At 44.5% G+C, this 18,433-nt stretch overlaps 2 protein-coding genes across 2 annotated transcripts; one reads left to right on the top strand and one right to left on the bottom strand.

The window, feature by feature from the left end:
* Nucleotides 1–1,025: 1,025 nt before the first annotated feature.
* Nucleotides 1,026–7,692, bottom strand: BRIX1 (biogenesis of ribosomes BRX1). The gene is made up of 10 exons (XM_086629187.1): nucleotides 7,543–7,692; nucleotides 7,086–7,197; nucleotides 4,233–4,276; nucleotides 3,543–3,613; nucleotides 3,124–3,173; nucleotides 2,951–3,024; nucleotides 2,804–2,854; nucleotides 2,404–2,505; nucleotides 1,722–1,850; nucleotides 1,026–1,402 (listed from the first exon to the last, which is right to left on the bottom strand). The coding sequence occupies exons 1-10, from the start codon at nucleotides 7,690–7,692 to the stop codon at nucleotides 1,133–1,135; spliced, it is 1,053 nt and encodes a 350-aa protein (XP_086485313.1). The 3' UTR covers nucleotides 1,026–1,132.
* Nucleotides 7,693–7,812: 120 nt separating this feature from the next.
* On the top strand, nucleotides 7,813–16,466 carry RAD1 (RAD1 checkpoint DNA exonuclease). The gene is made up of 5 exons (XM_086629257.1): nucleotides 7,813–8,007; nucleotides 12,799–12,907; nucleotides 15,171–15,429; nucleotides 15,779–15,877; nucleotides 16,198–16,466. The coding sequence occupies exons 1-5, from the start codon at nucleotides 7,813–7,815 to the stop codon at nucleotides 16,379–16,381; spliced, it is 846 nt and encodes a 281-aa protein (XP_086485383.1). The 3' UTR covers nucleotides 16,382–16,466.
* Nucleotides 16,467–18,433: the final 1,967 nt, after the last annotated feature.

Below are 18,433 nucleotides of genomic sequence, written 5' to 3'. Positions count from 1 at the left end.
TCAGATGGTAATTTCCTAAAAGCTTCACAAAAATACAGCCCCAAATTAAAGCTGATCTCATGCTGCAGCTCTGAGGCAATGTCAGACTATGGGCAAGAACTACAAGTAACCAAACTCTGGACTTTCTCCTGCTCATCAGTGTGCAATGAACTCTGCTGCATTTAAAATACAGACATTATCCATGACCAAAATCAAAGCTTTTGGTTGTAATGACTTTTAAGCAATATTGGAAGCTTATTTGCCAATTTTATATGGATAAATCTGTATGGACTTGCTCTACTTTGAAAAACAAAGACCTAAACGACACGTAAAATTGAACCAAGAGGACAGCATTTAAAAAAAAAAAAAAATTGCTTTCCTGTGTAACTGTGTAAAAGCCTGGAATTCTGTTAATCATTGCTTTTAAGCACCGCTGCTGTAACAGAGAATCATGGGCAATTCCATTTCAGGCTACTGTAGGTGTGTGGTTTTAAAAGGCAGTCATGGGCAGCATGTACCTCCTGCTTTAGGGAACTTGAAATGGATTGGTATGAAGGGCTAGAAGCATAAATTAGCCTGTTTCTTCCCCACAGCTGCATTTCAGGTCCTAAGAACCCGATCAGGTACAGGAGCTACCACAGGCAAAAGCAGCAGCTTTTTTACTATTAATAAAAAAAGCAATTAGGAGATGATAGCCCTTCACATTCCTGAGAGGTTATGTGGTGAAAAAATTAACACCATCTCCCAACAGAGAATTCCTATAAAGTTAAATCTTTTAAAAGGATTTTTCACTGCTGTCAGACTAGGAAAGGTGACTTTTGAATTCCAGTTCACGAAGAGCATCTATGACTACCCAGTTATTTTCAGTCCTTGTACATGTTACAGTGAGTTGTCTCACAGAGGTATTCAAGTGTAAGAGATCAGTTCTCAAAAGCAGAAATATTTGGAGGGTCTTATTCCCCCTTCCTTATTGCCATGTTGATTTTCAAAACCCAGAATCCCCTCAAAGAGAGGGCAACAATAAAAGAGTGCGAACTCAATCCCAATAAAGAAATTGATATTTTATTTAAAACTGAAGTCTAGTAAATTTTGCCTGTAAAAACAAGTATTTACAATATTGTGTCAATACAGCTAGTTTCACCACTGGTAACATTCATGCTGATGCTTCAGTTCTGAAAAGCCTTTTTTGCTTCTTTCTCTGAATTTTGCGTGGCTTCTTTTTATCTTTAACAATTGGCTTTGACTCTGGTTTCACATATTGTATTTCCACTGGCTTTTCTTCAGCTGGAGTTTCAAAGACCACTTCAGTGGGATCTTCTTCAATAAGCACCTTACTCCCTTTTTTCTTAATATTTTGTACTTCCTTCACTTGCTGTTTCTCTCTCAACTTAGCTGCCACTGACAATCTAATCAGCCGTCGATGCTACAAAAACAAGAATTTAAATGACATCAGGTTTCAAATAAGCAAGACGGAAGAAATCAAGTATTAGAGAAACAGGTGGCTATTTCTCTGCTTAACTGTCAAAACCCTCAGTGTAACACCGTCTTTTCAGTGACATGAATTTGCATTAATTCCACTTTTACAAAATTAATCTGTTCTCAAATTGTTATTGGTTAAGGCACTCTTCTCTACTAAGGGTCCCAGGGAAAGGCATACATGATTCTCCTGCACAGATGGACTGCAAGATCGATTCTCAAATTAGTTCCTAAATGAAAGAGAAGACAAAGACAAAGCTGCTTACCATATTTGGGGACTGGTAATGGGGGTTTTCATACAGAGTTGGTCCTCCAAAGCTACCTTGGAAGATTTTTATGAGGTTCAGGACAAAACGAGGCCCAATTTCTACTAGAGACGCATCTTCTTCTATGATCTGCAAGAAAAATGACACTCTTCATTTTTCATGGATCGAATCAAAGTATATGACCTTGCAGGCACCTTGCATACGGTGATACACACCTGAATTTAAAACCAAGACATCATGCCACTGAAGCTGATAAGCTAGACTTGTATAACACAATTCTGTATATAAATCAGTTCTTTTAGGTTCAAGTGAGCACTTAGAGAGCACTAGGTATCTGTGAATTCCTCCTTTAGAAAGTAAGCTCCAGCACACTTTGGGTCAAGCAGCAAGTAAGGTTAAAAGGCAAGCAAAGCTTAGGCTTTGGCTAGTACTTCCCATTGCTGAAACAACCATCACAGAATCACAACTAACAGAACACAAGTTGAAGTACACAGAATTTAAACCAGCTCTCTCCAGAGACATAGGAGAACATAAGTCATTTTAGGACAACGAAATTACTTTGTGCAAGCACTAGGCGTTGGCATATCCTGATAACGATTCTTCTCCTTTTACTGTAATTAATGGATTTGATAGGAAATTACTCCACTGAGCACCTCCTGAAGAACTAAGAGAGACGACTAACCTGGTAGTTCCGAAACCAGATCCTCTCGTCCGTAATGGTGAAGGTGAAAACATGATCCACAAAAGGCTGGCTTTTGGGGTGATACTGTGGTGTACTAAATATCTGTAATGAAAGGCAGTTCTTCTAAATGGCTGTAATTTAACAGTCCAAACATAAATGGCTCATTTTTAATTCATTTTAATTTACTAAGATCCCAATCCCAGGTTACATTTCAAAACTCAAAACTGAAGAACAAGTGTCCCAGTGATTTTAAGTATATGACCCTAATCCTTTGAAAATTTTTTACAAGTCCTGAAGTGCAAAACTACTGCTTAAAAAATAGCTTGAGATCTTCAAATATGTTCCCAAAAAAACATTTCCAATGAGGAAGAAGCACTGGACAGCAGAACTACAGACTGACCTGAATAAACAATTCTTTTAGTAGGGCATAGTGTGGCTCCTTGTCAAATGTCTACAAAGAAAAAATGTAATTTTATATACAAAGCTAAACGCAATAGTCATGCAAAGAAAACAAAAGGATACTCAATGAAATAAAAACTATACTTACTGGATCAAAAGACAAAAGCGGCCGTGAGCCCCTTAGGCAGTTTCCCGTCATCTTCAATTCAGCCAGTGTGTGAACTACAGTGATTTGTTTTTCAAAAGATCATTTTAGTACTTACAGAAAAACATACAGACAAGAAAGCAAGAGTCCCAACACGATAATGTCATCTAACTTACCGTTCTGCACTAAGAACTTAGCTGATGGTCCCTGTGGTGTATTTGAAAGCCTGCAGAGGACAGGTAGGAGGGAAGAGAGAAAATAAAAACATTAACAGCAGCCAGAAGGAATGCTGGATTTCTGTAGTACACTCCAACCAATTATTTCTGTATTGAACGAATTTCAGTCGCTCTTATAGCACTATTGAGTTCCTTTAACATAGTTACACCCACTGCTTTCTGAACAGTTTTGTAAAATCCTTCTGTAAACAGTCTGTAAAAGCTGGTCATGCACTTGTACTACCCACAGAAGTGCAAGGTTAGTACAGATTTAACTAAGCAACACTATTCCAATCTTCACTATTGCAGTAAGAAAACAGACAGAACAGAAGCATCTCCAGCTATATACGGAAATGTAAGAAAACACGACATTTCCTTACCACATATAGAGATCCTGTTTCTTTTTGGCTTCAAAAAATATGCACTTACTGCAGTTTTTCATTTCACACACCTACACAAGACAAGCCAAATTAGCTGTTTGCAAAATTCTGAAGACATTTTCAAACACTTTCCACATTAATCTAGTATCTTCCCCCCTTCAAAAGCAAATGTCTCATCTTAATAAATTACACCTACTAATCCCTAAACTTAAGTTGAAGCATTTGTAGAAAAATCTCACGTATTTATTACCACGAGTAATAACTTCACTAAAGCTACAGGCAATCTGATAAGCTCTCCAGGATATAAACATTACAGCAGGAGCTGTGACATTAGGTTCTAGTTTCAGAATTACCAATGTTCTACTACACTGTGGGGCCTGGCTGTGTATTTGTTCCCTGCTTTAAGTATAAACTGTAATACACCTTTCACCTATAGGGGAAGGAACATTCCATTTTATTTCTTCATGACAAAAGCCTATGTTTAATTAAAGGTTTCGTTTTGGTTTTATTAGTCAAAAGTCAACTTCCTGTTTCAACATGAGCACTTCTCACATATCAGTAATTTTCATCTATGAAGTTAAACAACTCCTATAACCCGTATGAGATCCTTTGAACCTGGTTGCCCGTCTCTCTTGTACACTGAATTCCCAGAGAAAATTAAAAAGAAGCACTACTTAAGTCCTGGATTACCTCATTAATAACGAACAACTGATCTTTACGGTCCATTTTAGTATCTGGAAGAGAAGAACAATATTTAGAAGGCTGGAAAAACAATTCAACACATGAGGTTTTTGTAACAGTCAGTCCTTTGCAAAAAATTTACTCAGTATAACAACTATCAATTCTTTTCAGCAACGTTATACAATAAACAAATACAGCAACAAAAGTATCACTGAATCATCACAGAATGGTTTGGACTGGAAGGGACCTTAAAGATCATCTAGTTCCAACCGCCCTGCCACAGGCAGGGACACCCTCCACTAGATGAGGTTGCTGAAAGCCTCATCCAACCTGGCCTTGAACACTTCCAGGGATGGGGCAGCCACAGCTCCTCTGGGGAACCTGTTCCAGTGCTTCACCACCATCAGAGTGAAGAATTTCTTCCTTATATCTAATCTAAATCTGCCCTCTTTCAGTTTAAATCCATTGCCCCTTGTCCTATTGTCCTGGTTTTAGCTGGGACAGGATTAGCTCTTCTTTTTAGCAGCTAGAAGAGCTCCGTGTTTTGGTTTTACTCAGAGGCTCGCTCTGAGAAGAATGCTGATAGTGCACTGATGTTTGTGGTTGGCACTGAGGTCTCAAGGACTTTTCAGCTTGCTGTGTTCTTGCCCATGTGCAGGAGCACAACAGGATAAGGGGGGAGCATGGCCGAGACAAGGGGTCCATGACTCTCCTTACGATTTGTACCTGAACTTAAGATTGAGGGCCAAACTGGCCAATTAGTATTCCATATCATGCAGTGTCATGCCCAGTATAAAAGTGAGGGTCAGCAGGAAAGAAGGGCTTTTGCCCTTCCGGGACTCTCACTTTCAGGCTCTCAGAGTGGTTTTTTTCCCCTCTCTCTCGCTCTCTGTCTCGGGGCCTCCCGTTCATTTGCGATCGCGGTATCAGGTTTTATCTGTTTCGGGATTGCAGCTTCGTAACGAGATGGGCCTTGGTCAAGGGGTGGTGAGCAATTACACTGTACATCACTCGTTTGCATATGTTTATCCTTGTACATATCTGTATATATATATATTGGTAGCGGTAGTAGTAAATTGTTCTTATCTCAACCCTCGGGTCTCTTTTCTTTTTCCTCTTTGATTCTCTCCCTCATCCCTGAGGCATGGGAGGATGAGAGAGGACTGTGTAGGGTATAGTTGCCGGAGCAGCCTAACCCACCACACCTATCACTACATGTCTTTGTCAAAAGTCCCTCTCCAGCTTTCCTGTAGACACCCTTTAAGTACTCGAATGCTGCAATAAGATCGCCCCGGAGCCTTCTCTTCTGCAGGCTGAACAGGCCCAACTCTCTCAGCCTGTGTTCATGAGAGGTGCTCCAGCCCTCACATCATCTTCGTGGCCCTCCTCTGGACCCAATCCAACAGATCCATGTCATTCTTACATTGAGGGCCCCAGAGCAAACTTGCTGAGGGTGCACTCAATCCCAATGTCTATGTCACTGACAATGTTAAACAGCGCCAGTCGCAATACCAACACCTAACGGACACCACTCGTCACTGGCCTCCACTTGGACATCGAGCCACTGACCGCAACTCTCTGAGTGCGACCATCCAGCCAATTCCTTATCTACCAGATTGTCCATCCGTCAAGTCCATGTCTCTCCAATTTAGAGAAAAGGACAGTATCAAATGCTTTGCACAAGTCCGGGTAAAAGATGTCAGTTGCTCTTCCCCTATCCATCAGAGCTCTAACCTCATCATAGAAGGCTACCAAATTAGTCAGGCAGGATTTGCCCTTAGTGAAGCCATGTTGACTGTCACCAATCACCTCCTTATTTTCTATGTGCCTTAGCATAGTCGCCAGGAGGATCTGCTCCATGATCTTGCTGGGCACAGAGGTGACACTGACTGGCCTGTAGTTCCCTGGGTCTTCTTTTTTCCCCTTTTTAAAGATGGGGGCTATGTTTCCCCTTTTCCAGTCACTGGAAAGACTGCCATGACTTTTGAAATATGATGGATAGCGGCTTAGCAACTTCATTTGCCAGTTCCCTCAGGACCCGCGGATGCACCTCATCAGGTCCCATGGACTTGTCCACCTTCAGGTTCTTTAGATGGTCTCGAACCTGATCTTCTCCTACAGTGGGTGGTTCTTCATTCTCCCAGTCCCTGCCTTTGCCTTCTGTGACTTGGGCTGTGCCACTGGAGCTCTTTCCAGTGAAGAATGAGGCAAGAAAGTCATTGAGTACCTCAGCCTTCACCATTTCCCAGGTAGCCAGGTCTCTCATTTCTTTCCAGAGAGGGCTCACATTCTCCCTATTCCTCCTTTTATCACTAGCATACCTACAGAGGCTTTTCTTGTTGTCCTTGATGTCCCTGGCCAGATTTAACTCTATCAGGGCTTTAGCTTTCCCAACCTGATCCCTGGCTGCTCAGACAATTTCTCTTTATTCCTCCCAGGCTGCCTGTCCTTGCTTCCACTCTCTGTAGGATTCTTTTTTGTGTTTGAGTTTGCCCAGGAGCAAATCGTTCATCCATGCAGGCCTCCTGGAGTTTCTGCCCACCTTCCTCTTTGCTGGGGTTTGCTCCTGAGTTTGGAGAAGATGATCCTTGAATATTAACCAGCTTTTTAGGACCCTTCTTCCCTCCAGGCATCTGGGCACTTTCAGGACTGAGGCCATAGGAGTTACTTCACAGAGAATGTTAAGACAGAATGACATTTGCTGTATTTATTGGCTCAAAAGGGGTTTGGTGTTTGTTCGTTTAAGATAAAAGTTTCATCAAAACAGTTCCGAACCATATTTTTTAAAAAAGCAGGTTGTTAGAAGCTCTTGGGTTTAAAACTATTCTGATAACCTAAGTCAGGGACAATGCATAACTGTACCTGCTTTAGAGTGAGGCATCAACGTTCTTAAGTCTTGCATTAGGTGCCTTGTTCTGAAATTAATTCCACGAGAAGAGAAAATAAGCACTCGCTCCTTGTTCTTCCATTTACCCTAGGAAAAAAGACACAAAAGTTATGCAGGAAAAACAAGTTTCCGGTCTCAAAACTACTACAACACAGCAACAATCAATGTCTGAGCAGTAATTACAGAAAAACACATTTGTTAGTAATACCGTCTTCCCACCCGCACAGAATCACCCTCTCTGTGAGCGGTGACTTCCCCTCAGAACACGGCAGCACACGTTCTTACGTGAAGAACCGCCACCCATCCTCTTTCAGTGTGTTCCTATGTAAAGCCTTTCACTCGTACGCAACACGCAAATATTAAGAAAGCCACATACAATACTTATTTCCAAAAGGCGCCCCTCCTTCCCTGCAAAACCTGGGAGTGCGGTACCTGGGAGACCGGCGGCGGGATGCTGTACTCCTGCGGGCCCGCTCCCTCCGCGCCGGGCTTGGCAGCGGGCTCGGCCGCCTGCGGAGCCCTCTTGGCTCGCTTCTTGGGGCGCGCAGCCGGAGCGCCATGCTTCCTCTTCATCGCCGCCATCTCAGCCGCGCACGCCGGGCCCACAGATCGCTCGCACTTCCGCCCGGCTCGAACTTACTTCCGCCCGCCCGCACTTCCGGTCCTCTCCGGCAGCGCCGCGGGCGCGGCGGGGCGGCCGCAATGCCGCTCTCCACGCAGCCGCCCGCCAGCGGCGAGCCGTACGTGCTGGCCGCCTGCCTGGACAACGCCCGCCACCTCTCCAGCCTCCTGAGGGCCGTCCACTTCCAGGACCACGCCACCTGCTTCGCCACGGCCAACGGCCTCAAGGTGACGGTGGAGGACGCCAAGTGCATCCAGGCCAACGCCTTCATCCAGGTGGGGCCGCGGGCGCTGCCGGCGGGGCAGCCGCGGGGCCGGTGCCGCCCTTAGGGACCGTAGGAAGGCCCTAGTGCCGCGGGAGAGAGGAGTGCGGGGAGGGGGAGATGCGGAAGTCGCGGCATGGGCTGCGGGAGCGGAGCGGAAGGAATGCCTGCCATGATGCTGCTGTCGCTTTTGAGATGTCCGTGCCGGTGAATGGCGAGCTCAGGGCCCGGTTTGTTCTTGCGCGCCTGCTTGTGTGATAAGCTTGCACTTGTGTTCATGCGCCGGCACCTCCTCAGCCCCCTGCTCCTTCTGGCCGTACCAGTCCTGGATGCATGAACCAGTTCGTAGAGTGTCTGTTTCTGTTTCAGTTTGTTTGATCCCGAAGCCAACCAGGTGAATTTAAGTCAGCTCTGGAAGAGAGCACAAACTCACAGACACTCACCTGCTGTGGGTCAGCTGGGTTAATGTGGGAGCTTCCAGCCACGGGGCAGGAGCGTGTGCTTCATCACAAGACTGGTGCAGTGCTGTGCTGCCTTTCCTTTCTGATTCTGCCTCTGCTGAACTTGGTCCAGAAAGAGTGCTTGAGAGGTTATCCATAGACAGAGGATTTGCTGGACTTGTGCAAAGCGTTTGACACTATCCTGCATGACATCTTTACATCTAAATGGGAGAGAAATGGATTTGACAGATAGACCACTTGATGGAGAAGGCATTGGCTGGATGGTCGCACTCAAAGAGTTGCGGTCAGTAGTTCAGTGTCCACGTAGAGACCAGTGACTGGTGTTCCTCAGCAGTCAGGATTGGGGCCAGTGCTGTTTAACGTCTTTGTTGGCGACATGGACAGTGGGATTGAGTGCACCCTCAGCGAGTTTGCTGACGACACCAAGCTGTGTGGTGTTGTAGACACACTGGAGGGAAAGGATGCCATCCAGAGGCACCTTGACAGGCTGGAGAGGTGGGCCTGTGAGAACCTGATGAAGTTCAACAAGGCCAAGTGCAAGGTCCTGCACGTGGGTCAGGGCAATCCCAAGCACAAGTACAGACTGAGCAGAGAATTCCCAGGACCTGCGGATGTACCTCATCAGGTCCCGTGGACTTGTCCACCATCACGTTCTTTATATGGTCTCGAACCTGATCTTCTTCTACCGTGGGCAGTTCTTCATTCTCCCAGTCTCTGTCTTTGCTTTCTGTGGCTTGGGCTGTGCAGCAGGAGCTCTTGCCAGTGAAGACTGAGGCAAAGAAATCATTGAGAACCTCAGCCTTCTCCATATCCTGGATAGCCAGGTCCCCCGTTTCCTTCCGGAGAGGGCCTATGTTTTCCCTAGATCTCTTTTTATCACTGACGTATCTGTAGAAGTTTTTCTTGTTGCCCTTGATGTCCCTGGCCAGATTTAACTCTATCAGGGCTTTAGCTTTCCTAACCTGATCTCTGGTTGCTTGGACAATTTCTCTGTATTCTTCCCAGTCTATCTGTCCTTCTTTCCACCCTCTGTATGCCTTCTTTTTGTGTCTGAGTTGGTCCAGGAGCTCCTTGTTCATCCATGCAGGCCTCCTGGTGTTCCTACCTGACTTCTCTTTGTTGGGATGCACCGCTCCTGAGCTTGGAGGAGGTGATCCTTGAATATTATTCAGCTTTCTTGGGCCCCTCTTCCCTCCAGGGCCTCATCCCATTGTACTCTAGCGAGGAGATCCTTGAAGAGGCCAAAGTCTGCTCTCTTGAAGAGGCCAAAGTCTGCTCTCCTGAAATCCAGGGTAGTGATCTTGCTGTGCACCCTCCTTGCTTCCCGAAGAATCTTGAATTCCACCATTTCATGATCACTGCAGCCAAGGCTGTCCTTGAGCGTCACGTTCCCCAGCAGCCCTTCTTTGTTGGTGAGAACAAGGTCCAGCAAAGCACCTCTCCTTGTTGGTTCCTCTGCCACTTGGAGAACGAAGTTATCATCCATGCATTCCAGGAACCTCCAAGATTGCCTATGCCCTGCTGTGTTGTCCTTCCAACAGATATCAGGATGGTTGAAGTCCCCCATGAGGACCAGGGCTCATGAATGTGAGGCAGCTCCTATCTGTCTGTAGAGGGCCTCATCGACCCAGTCCTCCTGGTCAGGTGGTCTATAGCAGACCCCCACTACTATGTCCCCTGTCCCTGCTCTCCCTTTAAGCCTAATCCATAAGCTCTCGGTTGGGACCTCATTCGTCCCCGGGTGCAGCTCCATGCACTCCAGCTGGTCTTTGACATAGAGGGTGACACCTCCTCCTCTTCTCCCCTGCCTGTCCTTCCTAAAGGTCCTGTACCCTTCCATTCTGACACTCCAGTCGTAGGCTTCATCCCACCACGTCTCCGTGATGCCAATAAGATCATATCCGAACAGTTGCGCACACACTTCTAACTCCTCTTGCTTATTCCCCATGCTGTGCGCATTGGCATAGAGGCATTTAAGTTGGGCCCCAGATGAACCTGACTTCCTGGCTGGAGCGGCCGGAATTCCCTTCTGCTGCTCTTCAGGTACTTCCAGCACATTTTTATCATTCTTGATATTACCCCCCTCCCCCTTCGAATCTAGTTTGAAGCCCTGTCAACGAGTCACGCTAGCTGTTGCGTCAAGACCCTCGTTCCCCTCTAAGAAAGTCAAGTCCCATCTGGTGCCAGTAGGCCTGGTGCCATGTGGCTCATCTCATTGTCGAAAAAGCCAAAATTGTGGTGATGACACCAGCCATGGAGCCACATATTAATTGACTGAATGCACTTGCTTCTTCCAGTGTCACTGCTCACAACTGGAAGGATGGACCAAAAGATTACCTGTGCCCCAGATCCTCTTACCAGCTGTCCCAGAGTCCTGAAATCCCTCTTGGTCGACCGTTTACTCCTTGTTTCAGATTCGTCTCCACCCACGTGGAAGAGTAGTAAAGGACAGTAGTCCGTGGGCCGTACCAGGCTAGGAAGTTTCCTAGCGACGTCTTTAACCCGGGCTCCAGGGAGGCAGCAGACTTCCCTCCGAGCAGGGTCAGCCCGGCATATTGGACCTTCCGTCCCCTTCAGATGGGAGTTGCCTGTAACTACTACCCTTCTTTTCTTCCCTGTGGAGGCAGTCTTGATACAACGGGTAGCCCTCTCTGACCCTGGTGACACCTTCAGTGCAGATGGTCCCTCAGCTACACCATCCATCGATGGGCCTTCCACCTCCAGAGCCTCATACCTGTTGTGCAGGGGCACCTGGGGAGCTGAGGTAGGCAAGGAGCTGGGGGGTCGCCTTACCCCGAGCACGGACTTCTTTCCATTCGTGGCTCACCTTGGACTTACTGTCTTCTCCCGTGTGGAATGAGGAATCAGAATGCCCTTTGTTTTGGGTTGCCTTTTCTGGGTCTTCCTGTTTATGTTTTTGTTTCAGGTGGGGCAGTGCCTGACACTTCTGATCTTTCTCTTTCTCAGGCTCCTTGATAATTCTCAACCTTTCTACTTCCTCCTGCAGCTCTGCAACCATGATAAGCAGATCATCCACCTGGTCGCACCTCACACAACTGTTCTTACCACTTACCATGGAGAGGCTCAGGCACTCCCTACAGCCTGAGACCTGGACAGCCGCGTCTTTCTGTTGCATAGTTGTTGCATAGAACAGTTCCAGTTGCAAAAACCTGTGTCTAGTGCAACTGCCTGACCACTTCAGAAGTTAAAGGAAGTTATTAAGGGCATTGTCCAAATATCCCTTAAATAGACAGGCTTGGGGCATCGACCACCTCTCTAGGAAGCCTGTTCCAGGGTTTGCCCACCCTCTTGGTAAAGAAATGCTTCCTAACGTCCAGTCTAAACCTCCCCTGGCACAGCTTTGAACCCTTCTCTTGCATCCTGTCACTGGATACCAGGGAGAAGAGCTCAGCACCTCCCCCTCCACATCCCCTCCTTGGGAAGCTGTGGAGAGCCATGAGGTGGCCTCTCAGCCTCCTTTTCTCCAAACTAGACAAGCCCAGAGTCCTCAGCTGCTCCTCATAGGGCATGCCTTCCAGCCCTTTCACCAGCTTTGTTGCCCTCCTCAGGATGTATTCAGGTCCCTTCACATCCTTCTTAAATTGTGGGGCCCAGAACTGCACACCGTGCTCCAGGTGAGGCCACACCAACGGTGAACACAGTGGGATAATCCCCTTTTTTAAGCAGCTGATTATGCTGTGTTTCATGCATCCCAATGTGCAGTTTGCCCTCTTGGCTGCCAATAAAAATATGTAACTGCTTTTCCTAAACCACTCATCACCCTGCTTTATTTCTGAGATATCCTGTTCCTGCAGTTACCACAAAGCATGTAGTGCGTAGTGAGGGTAGCCTGGAGTAGTTTACCCCCATCAGGCTAGTCAGAGGTGTGTTTCAGCACGTTTCAATGTTGTAAACTCACTATTCTGTTCTATTCTTACATATTTTTATCATTTGTCATGTTTGTTCATGCCCTGAGTGAAGAAAAGTAAATAAGTATTGTTTCTAGAGAAGGGTGACACTTACGTTGTATAGTTCCCTTAATGTTTCCAGCTCTGAAAGTAGGCAGCCTTAGGCTTTAATATTTGTAAATTGTTTTTACTGTAAAAGACAAGTGTTTAGGTTTTCATGCTTATCCCATGCTGCTTTGTTTCAACTGTGACTTGTTTTTTTTTCACTAGTTTTGATGGTGGAGACCCATTTTTCTTTAACTCTTGTTCTGTTACATGTAGAAATCACTTTGTGTTGCACTGATCTCTGAAAGTCCTGAATTTAAGGAAATAAGTGTAAACTCTAGAATAGTTGCAAGAACTCCCCTCTCTTCACCTCTTTCCTTTCTGTTACAGGCAGAAATTTTTCAAGAATTTGCTGTTCAGGAGGAATCGGTGATGTTCCGGATCAATTTGTCGGTTCTTCTCGACTGCTTGACCATTTTTGGTACCAGTTCTTTGCCAGGTATGGTGTGTATTTTCCCTGACAGTGTGCGTCTATCATGTGTAATCACATAGTGAAACCTGTACCCAGCTGTAGGGAGACTTCCAGTTTTGGGAAAACTTCTGACTTCCTCGCCTTAAATCCTGAGCATGGCAGCTGTCACTGTTAAGCAGGATCCATCTTCTTTACTTAAGCTAATAAAAGTGTGTGCTGTGGTAGCGGTCAATGGAGAGACGAAAGGAGCTGATGGATGTGAGCATAGCTAGTGTGTCAGGGACCACTGCAGCAGGAGAGGCTAGAAGAGGCTGATTCAGCCTGGAAGGTGGAATAAAGGTATATGTCTGTGCGACACTCAGTTACTGGGGTAACAGTGAACAGCCCCAGCTCTTACCCTTGTTCTGGTTTGGGGCTGAAGATCTCAAATAGTTTCTGTAATCTTAAGAAAACATGTCAAGTAACTTGTTCAGGCACTTCTGGCAAGTTTGTGTGATGTTTAGGCTGGAGTTCTCTCAGGCCAGTGCTGTACCCTAGAACTGACACATGCCGTGACTGCTTTTCCTGTTGATCTGTTTTCAGTCCAGGGCCCTGATCATCCACATCACACAAACACTGATTTATTCTCAAGTGCCTTTCCCTTAAGGAAAAAACCTGCGCACAGCTGGCAGAATAGTTCCTCTGCAGCCCATTCAGGGTAGTCAGTGTGGATGTAGAGGTCACCAAGGATCCCTCTATTAGGGATGGTGCTTCACACTGTCACGTGCTTTTAGATGGGCTGCACGTACCCTCAGCATCAGGCTAAAGGACTACTGCTTGGGCAAGCTGGGGCAGGCTCTTAGCAGAGCTGTCACTTTGAGCTGAAAAAGCAAAAAAGCTGTCAATACATGTTAAGGCCACAGGGGCTTACAAGGGCCTTGGGCTGACTGATTACTATGAGTGGCAGCAGAAATCAGCACACTGAGAGGCAGTGCAGGCTTAGCTTGGAATTTGTCTTGCTAACAAAGGTTTTATATCAACTCAGTAATAAATGTGAACTCTTTTCCAATATTTCTGTGGCTTGTGCAACCCTGGAATATCCAGAAACATTAACAAGTGTATGTGTGGTTTAGGAAGTGTTCTGGTGCAGGTTTACTGAGCTTGAAGAAGCCTGCAGCGGTTCAGGTAGCACCATCAGTTCACTGTGCTCCTGCTCCCAGTGCAATAGCTGTTATGTGACACCTTCTCTTCCTTCCCTTCGTCAGGCTACGCCTGCATCTGTGTTGTGAGTATTGTCTCCAGCTTGCACATAAGGTGCTGAGGAATGATCCTTACCTAAGATCTCACCAGAGATCTGGATTGGGTAGCACTTGAGGTGCTTTAGGCGCACTTCAGATCTTGCTTATCAAGTGAGTGAATTATAAAAATCAAGTAGACTGTATTATTGATCCTGTTTGCAGTCTTCTCAGTGACAGAGGTGCTTGGGAAGCTGCCTTTACAATTATGTGTACAAATATTGAATTACATGAATCCATTTGTTTAAATAAAAAAAACCCAAGTCCTGGCAAATTTTATTTCCTTTTTTTTTTTTTTAATTTTACTTGATAGTTGTTCAAAAAATATTTTCACAAGCGAAAATAACTACAAGCTAGCATGACTGTATGGGTGCTACAGGAGGCACTGTGTACTCACGTGGAGTAGAGTGATACCTTGGAAGTTTTTTTTGGCAGTTCTGCCATTACAGCTGTGTGTTGAACTCCGCATTCCTCTGCTGTTTCTGTTGTGACTCTGATCTAAAGACCTAAATCAACTGTACTAAGCAGCACCCTGATTTTGGGAAACCAAACATTCAGGTTGTGATTTCCTAGCAAAAAGGGGCTGTGACTGTAATGCAAGCTGAGCTGCATTAACTTCAGTTTGGGCTGCGTAAGTAACGAGTAGTAAAGAAGGACAACGTGACCTGGAGAGAGCCTCAGGACCGTGGAAGATTTTCCAGTTCCACTAAACTATTTGTAGCATGTCCAGCTTCATTGTTGGAGCTAGCATTACCCGTTTGGTACCTGACACGAGTTGGATTTGAACTGGTGTCTACTACAAATAAATAATTTCATTTTGCTGCAGAACCATTAGCACTTCGAAGGGTGTGTAGGAGGCTGCACTAAACATGCTACATAAGTGTATCGGAGGCTGTACCGAGCATGCTGCATCAAATTGATCTGTGCCCCATTCGCCAGTAAAATGTGAATTTTCTAAAGTGATCAGATGTGCTAGCTAACTCTCTGAAGGATGTACGTTTCATTCTCTTTTTCAGGAACATCAACGGCCCTTAGGATGTGTTACCGTGGCTATGGTTATCCCTTGATGCTGTTCTTGGAAGAAGGAGGAGTAGTGACAGTGTGCAAAATTAACACTCAAGAACCTGATGAGTTGCTAGACTTCGATTTCTGCAGTACAAAGGTTGTTAATAAAATCATCCTGCAGTCGGAGGGGCTACGAGAAGCGTTTGCCGAACTGGATATGACCAGTGAGGTTCTGCAGATCACCATGTCTCCAGATAAACCCTACTTCAGGTACGGGAAACCATGCTTTCAACTCAAACGTTCGTGCTTGGCCTTCATTGGTAAGGACTGGAAGTTTTCAGGATGGAGAGGAGGGAGCTGTGGTAGAATACTGCTTTATTTCAAGTAGAATTGTAATGAGTATAGCAAATCATGATATATGATCTAATTAACATGGTAATGAATATATTGACAACCTGGTAAATGTGACGCCGATGTGGGTGGTTCAGCATTTTTAATTAAATAAAACAAACAATAGTGTTTTGTGAAACAGCCGTTGAGATATGCAAGATGCCTGATTCTGACGAGTTTTTAGAGAGCTGTGGTCAGGTGTTTTGAGATGGTGCCTTTTGTCTTCCAGATTATCCACTTTTGGAAATGCAGGAAGTGCACATCTGGACTACCCCAGGGACTCTGATCTGATGGAAGCATTCCACTGTAACCAGACCCAGACAAACAGGTCAGGAAGTCTGTGATCAGTGTTGTCTGGGGCAGGTCATACATGCTTGCTGGAAAGTTTAAAAAAATATTTTTGCATTACTGTAACATTTATTTCCTTAGTATGGGGGGGAAAAAAGACTTTCCATCTGATACAAGTCTGTATCTATGATCAAAAGCTAAGTGATAACAATGTCTGTACAATCTTCTTATCAGGAAAAGATGAAATTAGCACATTGCTAATTGTTCTTCAGTTATTCTGTGGCTTTAATTGGGAATAACGTTTCAGCTTCCCTCTGCACAGTGTGTTTTTATCAGATGACTTTTTATGTTCCTCTGCAGGTACAAGATTTCTTTGCTTAAACCATCTACAAAAGCACTGGCTTTATCTTGTAAAGTGTCCATTCGAACAGATGCTCAAGGATTTCTTTCGCTGCAGTATATGATCAGGAATGAAGATGGACAGATCTGTTTTGTGGAATACTATTGTTGCCCTGATGAGGATATTAGTGAAGCAGAACTGTAGATGTATCTTTTGGCATCTGTATTATATTTATGGATATCTAAAATACTATATTTTTTATAAAACCGAATGAAAGCTGTAAAGATTGTTAGGCTTGATATTGTCTTTTTTTTTTTTTTTTAACTCTGGAATTAGAAATATGAAGACCTACTTTTTTATTCCCTTGCAAGGATTTCTTAGCCTTCCCTCAAAAAACTCAAGCTGAAAAAGCTAGAGTTGGTCTGCTATAGCCACTGATTCCAGCACAGATGTTAAAGTGGTGTTCGTGTAATACTTTGCTGCTTTTTACAATTTTCTCCCCAGAATTTTTGTTTATATTTTGTTTTTTTGTCTTTGGCTTGTTCTAAGCAATTACACAAGGGAAAATCTGAATACTACTCTATGTTAGCCAGTTAACTTTCAGTGACTTCAAAATAAACCCAAATTTGTTGTGAAAGAGGATGATATTTTCAAACTGATTTCTTAATAGCAGCGGGTGGTTTCTTTCTGGCAAATGCTGACATGTTTTGCGGATGGAGATGCTAAGCTGCTCCTCATCTTGATTAATTCTTGATATAACTCAGTTTCTTGGAATTTCATCTGATACCAGTTTACCCTTTTGTCTGCAGTAGATTAATTCTTGATATAACTCAGTTTCTTGGAATTTCATCTGATACCGTTTACCCTTTTGTCTGCAGTACTGGTGTTGAATTGGTAAATTAAGATGGAAGCCAGGATTTACTTACTCATTGCTCATAACTGTTCTGGCAACGTTACTGTTTTGTAGCTAGTAATTTATTACGCATCCGCAAGAATGCTGCTGCTGAAACGTTTCTGTACGTACATGTCCCCGTTCCTACCCTGCTACTCTCTGCTAATGCTGTTAAGAAGCATAAGAAGGGAGAAAAGTTTCATATTTGAAATTATCTGTGAAATTTGTTTACCTTTTCGATAGCCTTTTTCAACAACAGGAGGGACCTCTAAACTGAAGAGATGTCTGCCTGTGTCCCATGGAGTGGTGTATTCACATCACTGCTAAAAGTGGTCCTAACCTCTTCCTCACTGAAAAGGGTGTACAGCTTCTGGAGGGTTTTCTGCAGTGGACAGCTTTGGAAAACAACGAGGTGGGCTCTACTTGGGTCAAAAGTTGCAATTCTCCTTTCATACCTCTCCACTGCAAACAGCCTGCTCAAAACAGGAGGTCTACCAAACCAGCTGGGCAGTGAACTGGGTGTGGAGACTGGAAGTCACACTGCAAGAGACTGAGGTCTTCCTGGGAAGACCATCTTGCTGCCATGGGATGTGATCCAGGAGTCAGCCATCTGCGGGTAGTTCCTACAGCTTTAGGCTGTCATAAGATGAGGTCCTGCTTTGCATATGTGGAAAACAGTATGCTTACAGGTTGCCAAGTTGATTGCTCTGCAGTTCAACAGATTCCAAGTCCTTGGAGTTTATTTTAAGTTCAGAATGCTTTTGTTGACCATTTTTCACCTCTTGCTTATGTCAGCAAGAGTATACTTTCAGAGTACGCAGTGTCAGCAGTTCACTTTTGTTGTCTTCTGTGCAGATCATCCATTTATTGCAATAAATTTTACATTTTAAAAACAATTACAAATCTTTCAACTACAGGACTGATAAAGATACCTAATAATATTCCGAAGTACTCTTATTTACTGTCTTTTTTTTTTTTTTTTACAGACTTCAGTATAGGTGAATTTCCTTTTGGCTTAGTGTCCCAATTTCTTCAGTGAAAAAAAAATTACTATGGCCACATTAGGAATTAGTAATATTATCCCTGACTGCTGAGTGTTAAGAATGATTTACATAATCTCTGGGCGACACGATAAAAATTAAACAGAACACATCACTGAACGTGATTTATTTTAGAGTATCAAAGTTCATTGTGTTGTGCTCAAGGACATTGCTGTGGCTTAACGTTTGTACTTCTTGCCGGCAGATGCACTGTGTTACTTCTTAAAATAGTGCTTATAAGATGGAAATGATGTCCTGAGATGTGAGAACACCATAGAATACCAGCAAGTAACTGTTGCATTTATTTCGTGAATGATGGCTGGT

The sequence above is a fragment of the Tauraco erythrolophus genome, chromosome Z (genome assembly GCF_009769465.1).
Source record: "Tauraco erythrolophus isolate bTauEry1 chromosome Z, bTauEry1.pri, whole genome shotgun sequence".
Classification (NCBI taxonomy): Eukaryota; Metazoa; Chordata; class Aves; order Musophagiformes; family Musophagidae; genus Tauraco; species Tauraco erythrolophus.
The sequence above is the reverse complement of the archived record's forward strand: the minus strand, read 5'-3'. Positions and strand labels throughout refer to the sequence as shown.

Bases quoted from the DNA above. Each gene is read 5' to 3' on its own strand.
- BRIX1 (XM_086629187.1), bottom strand. From the start codon at position 7,692: ATGGCGGCGATGAAGAGGAAGCATGGCGCTCCGGCTGCGCGCCCCAAG. The intron at 4,277-7,085 runs GTACAGTTATGC...CTTCTCTTCCAG, and splicing joins GATGCCTCACTCTAAAGCAG to ATACTAAAATGGACCGTAAA. The intron at 3,174-3,542 runs GTAAGGAAATGT...TGTCCTCTGCAG, and splicing joins AAACAGGATCTCTATATGTG to GCTTTCAAATACACCACAGG.
- RAD1 (XM_086629257.1), top strand. From the start codon at position 7,813: ATGCCGCTCTCCACGCAGCCGCCCGCCAGCGGCGAGCCGTACGTGCTG. The intron at 8,008-12,798 runs GTGGGGCCGCGG...TTTCTGTTACAG, and splicing joins AGGCCAACGCCTTCATCCAG to GCAGAAATTTTTCAAGAATT. The intron at 15,430-15,778 runs GTACGGGAAACC...TTTGTCTTCCAG, and splicing joins CCAGATAAACCCTACTTCAG to ATTATCCACTTTTGGAAATG.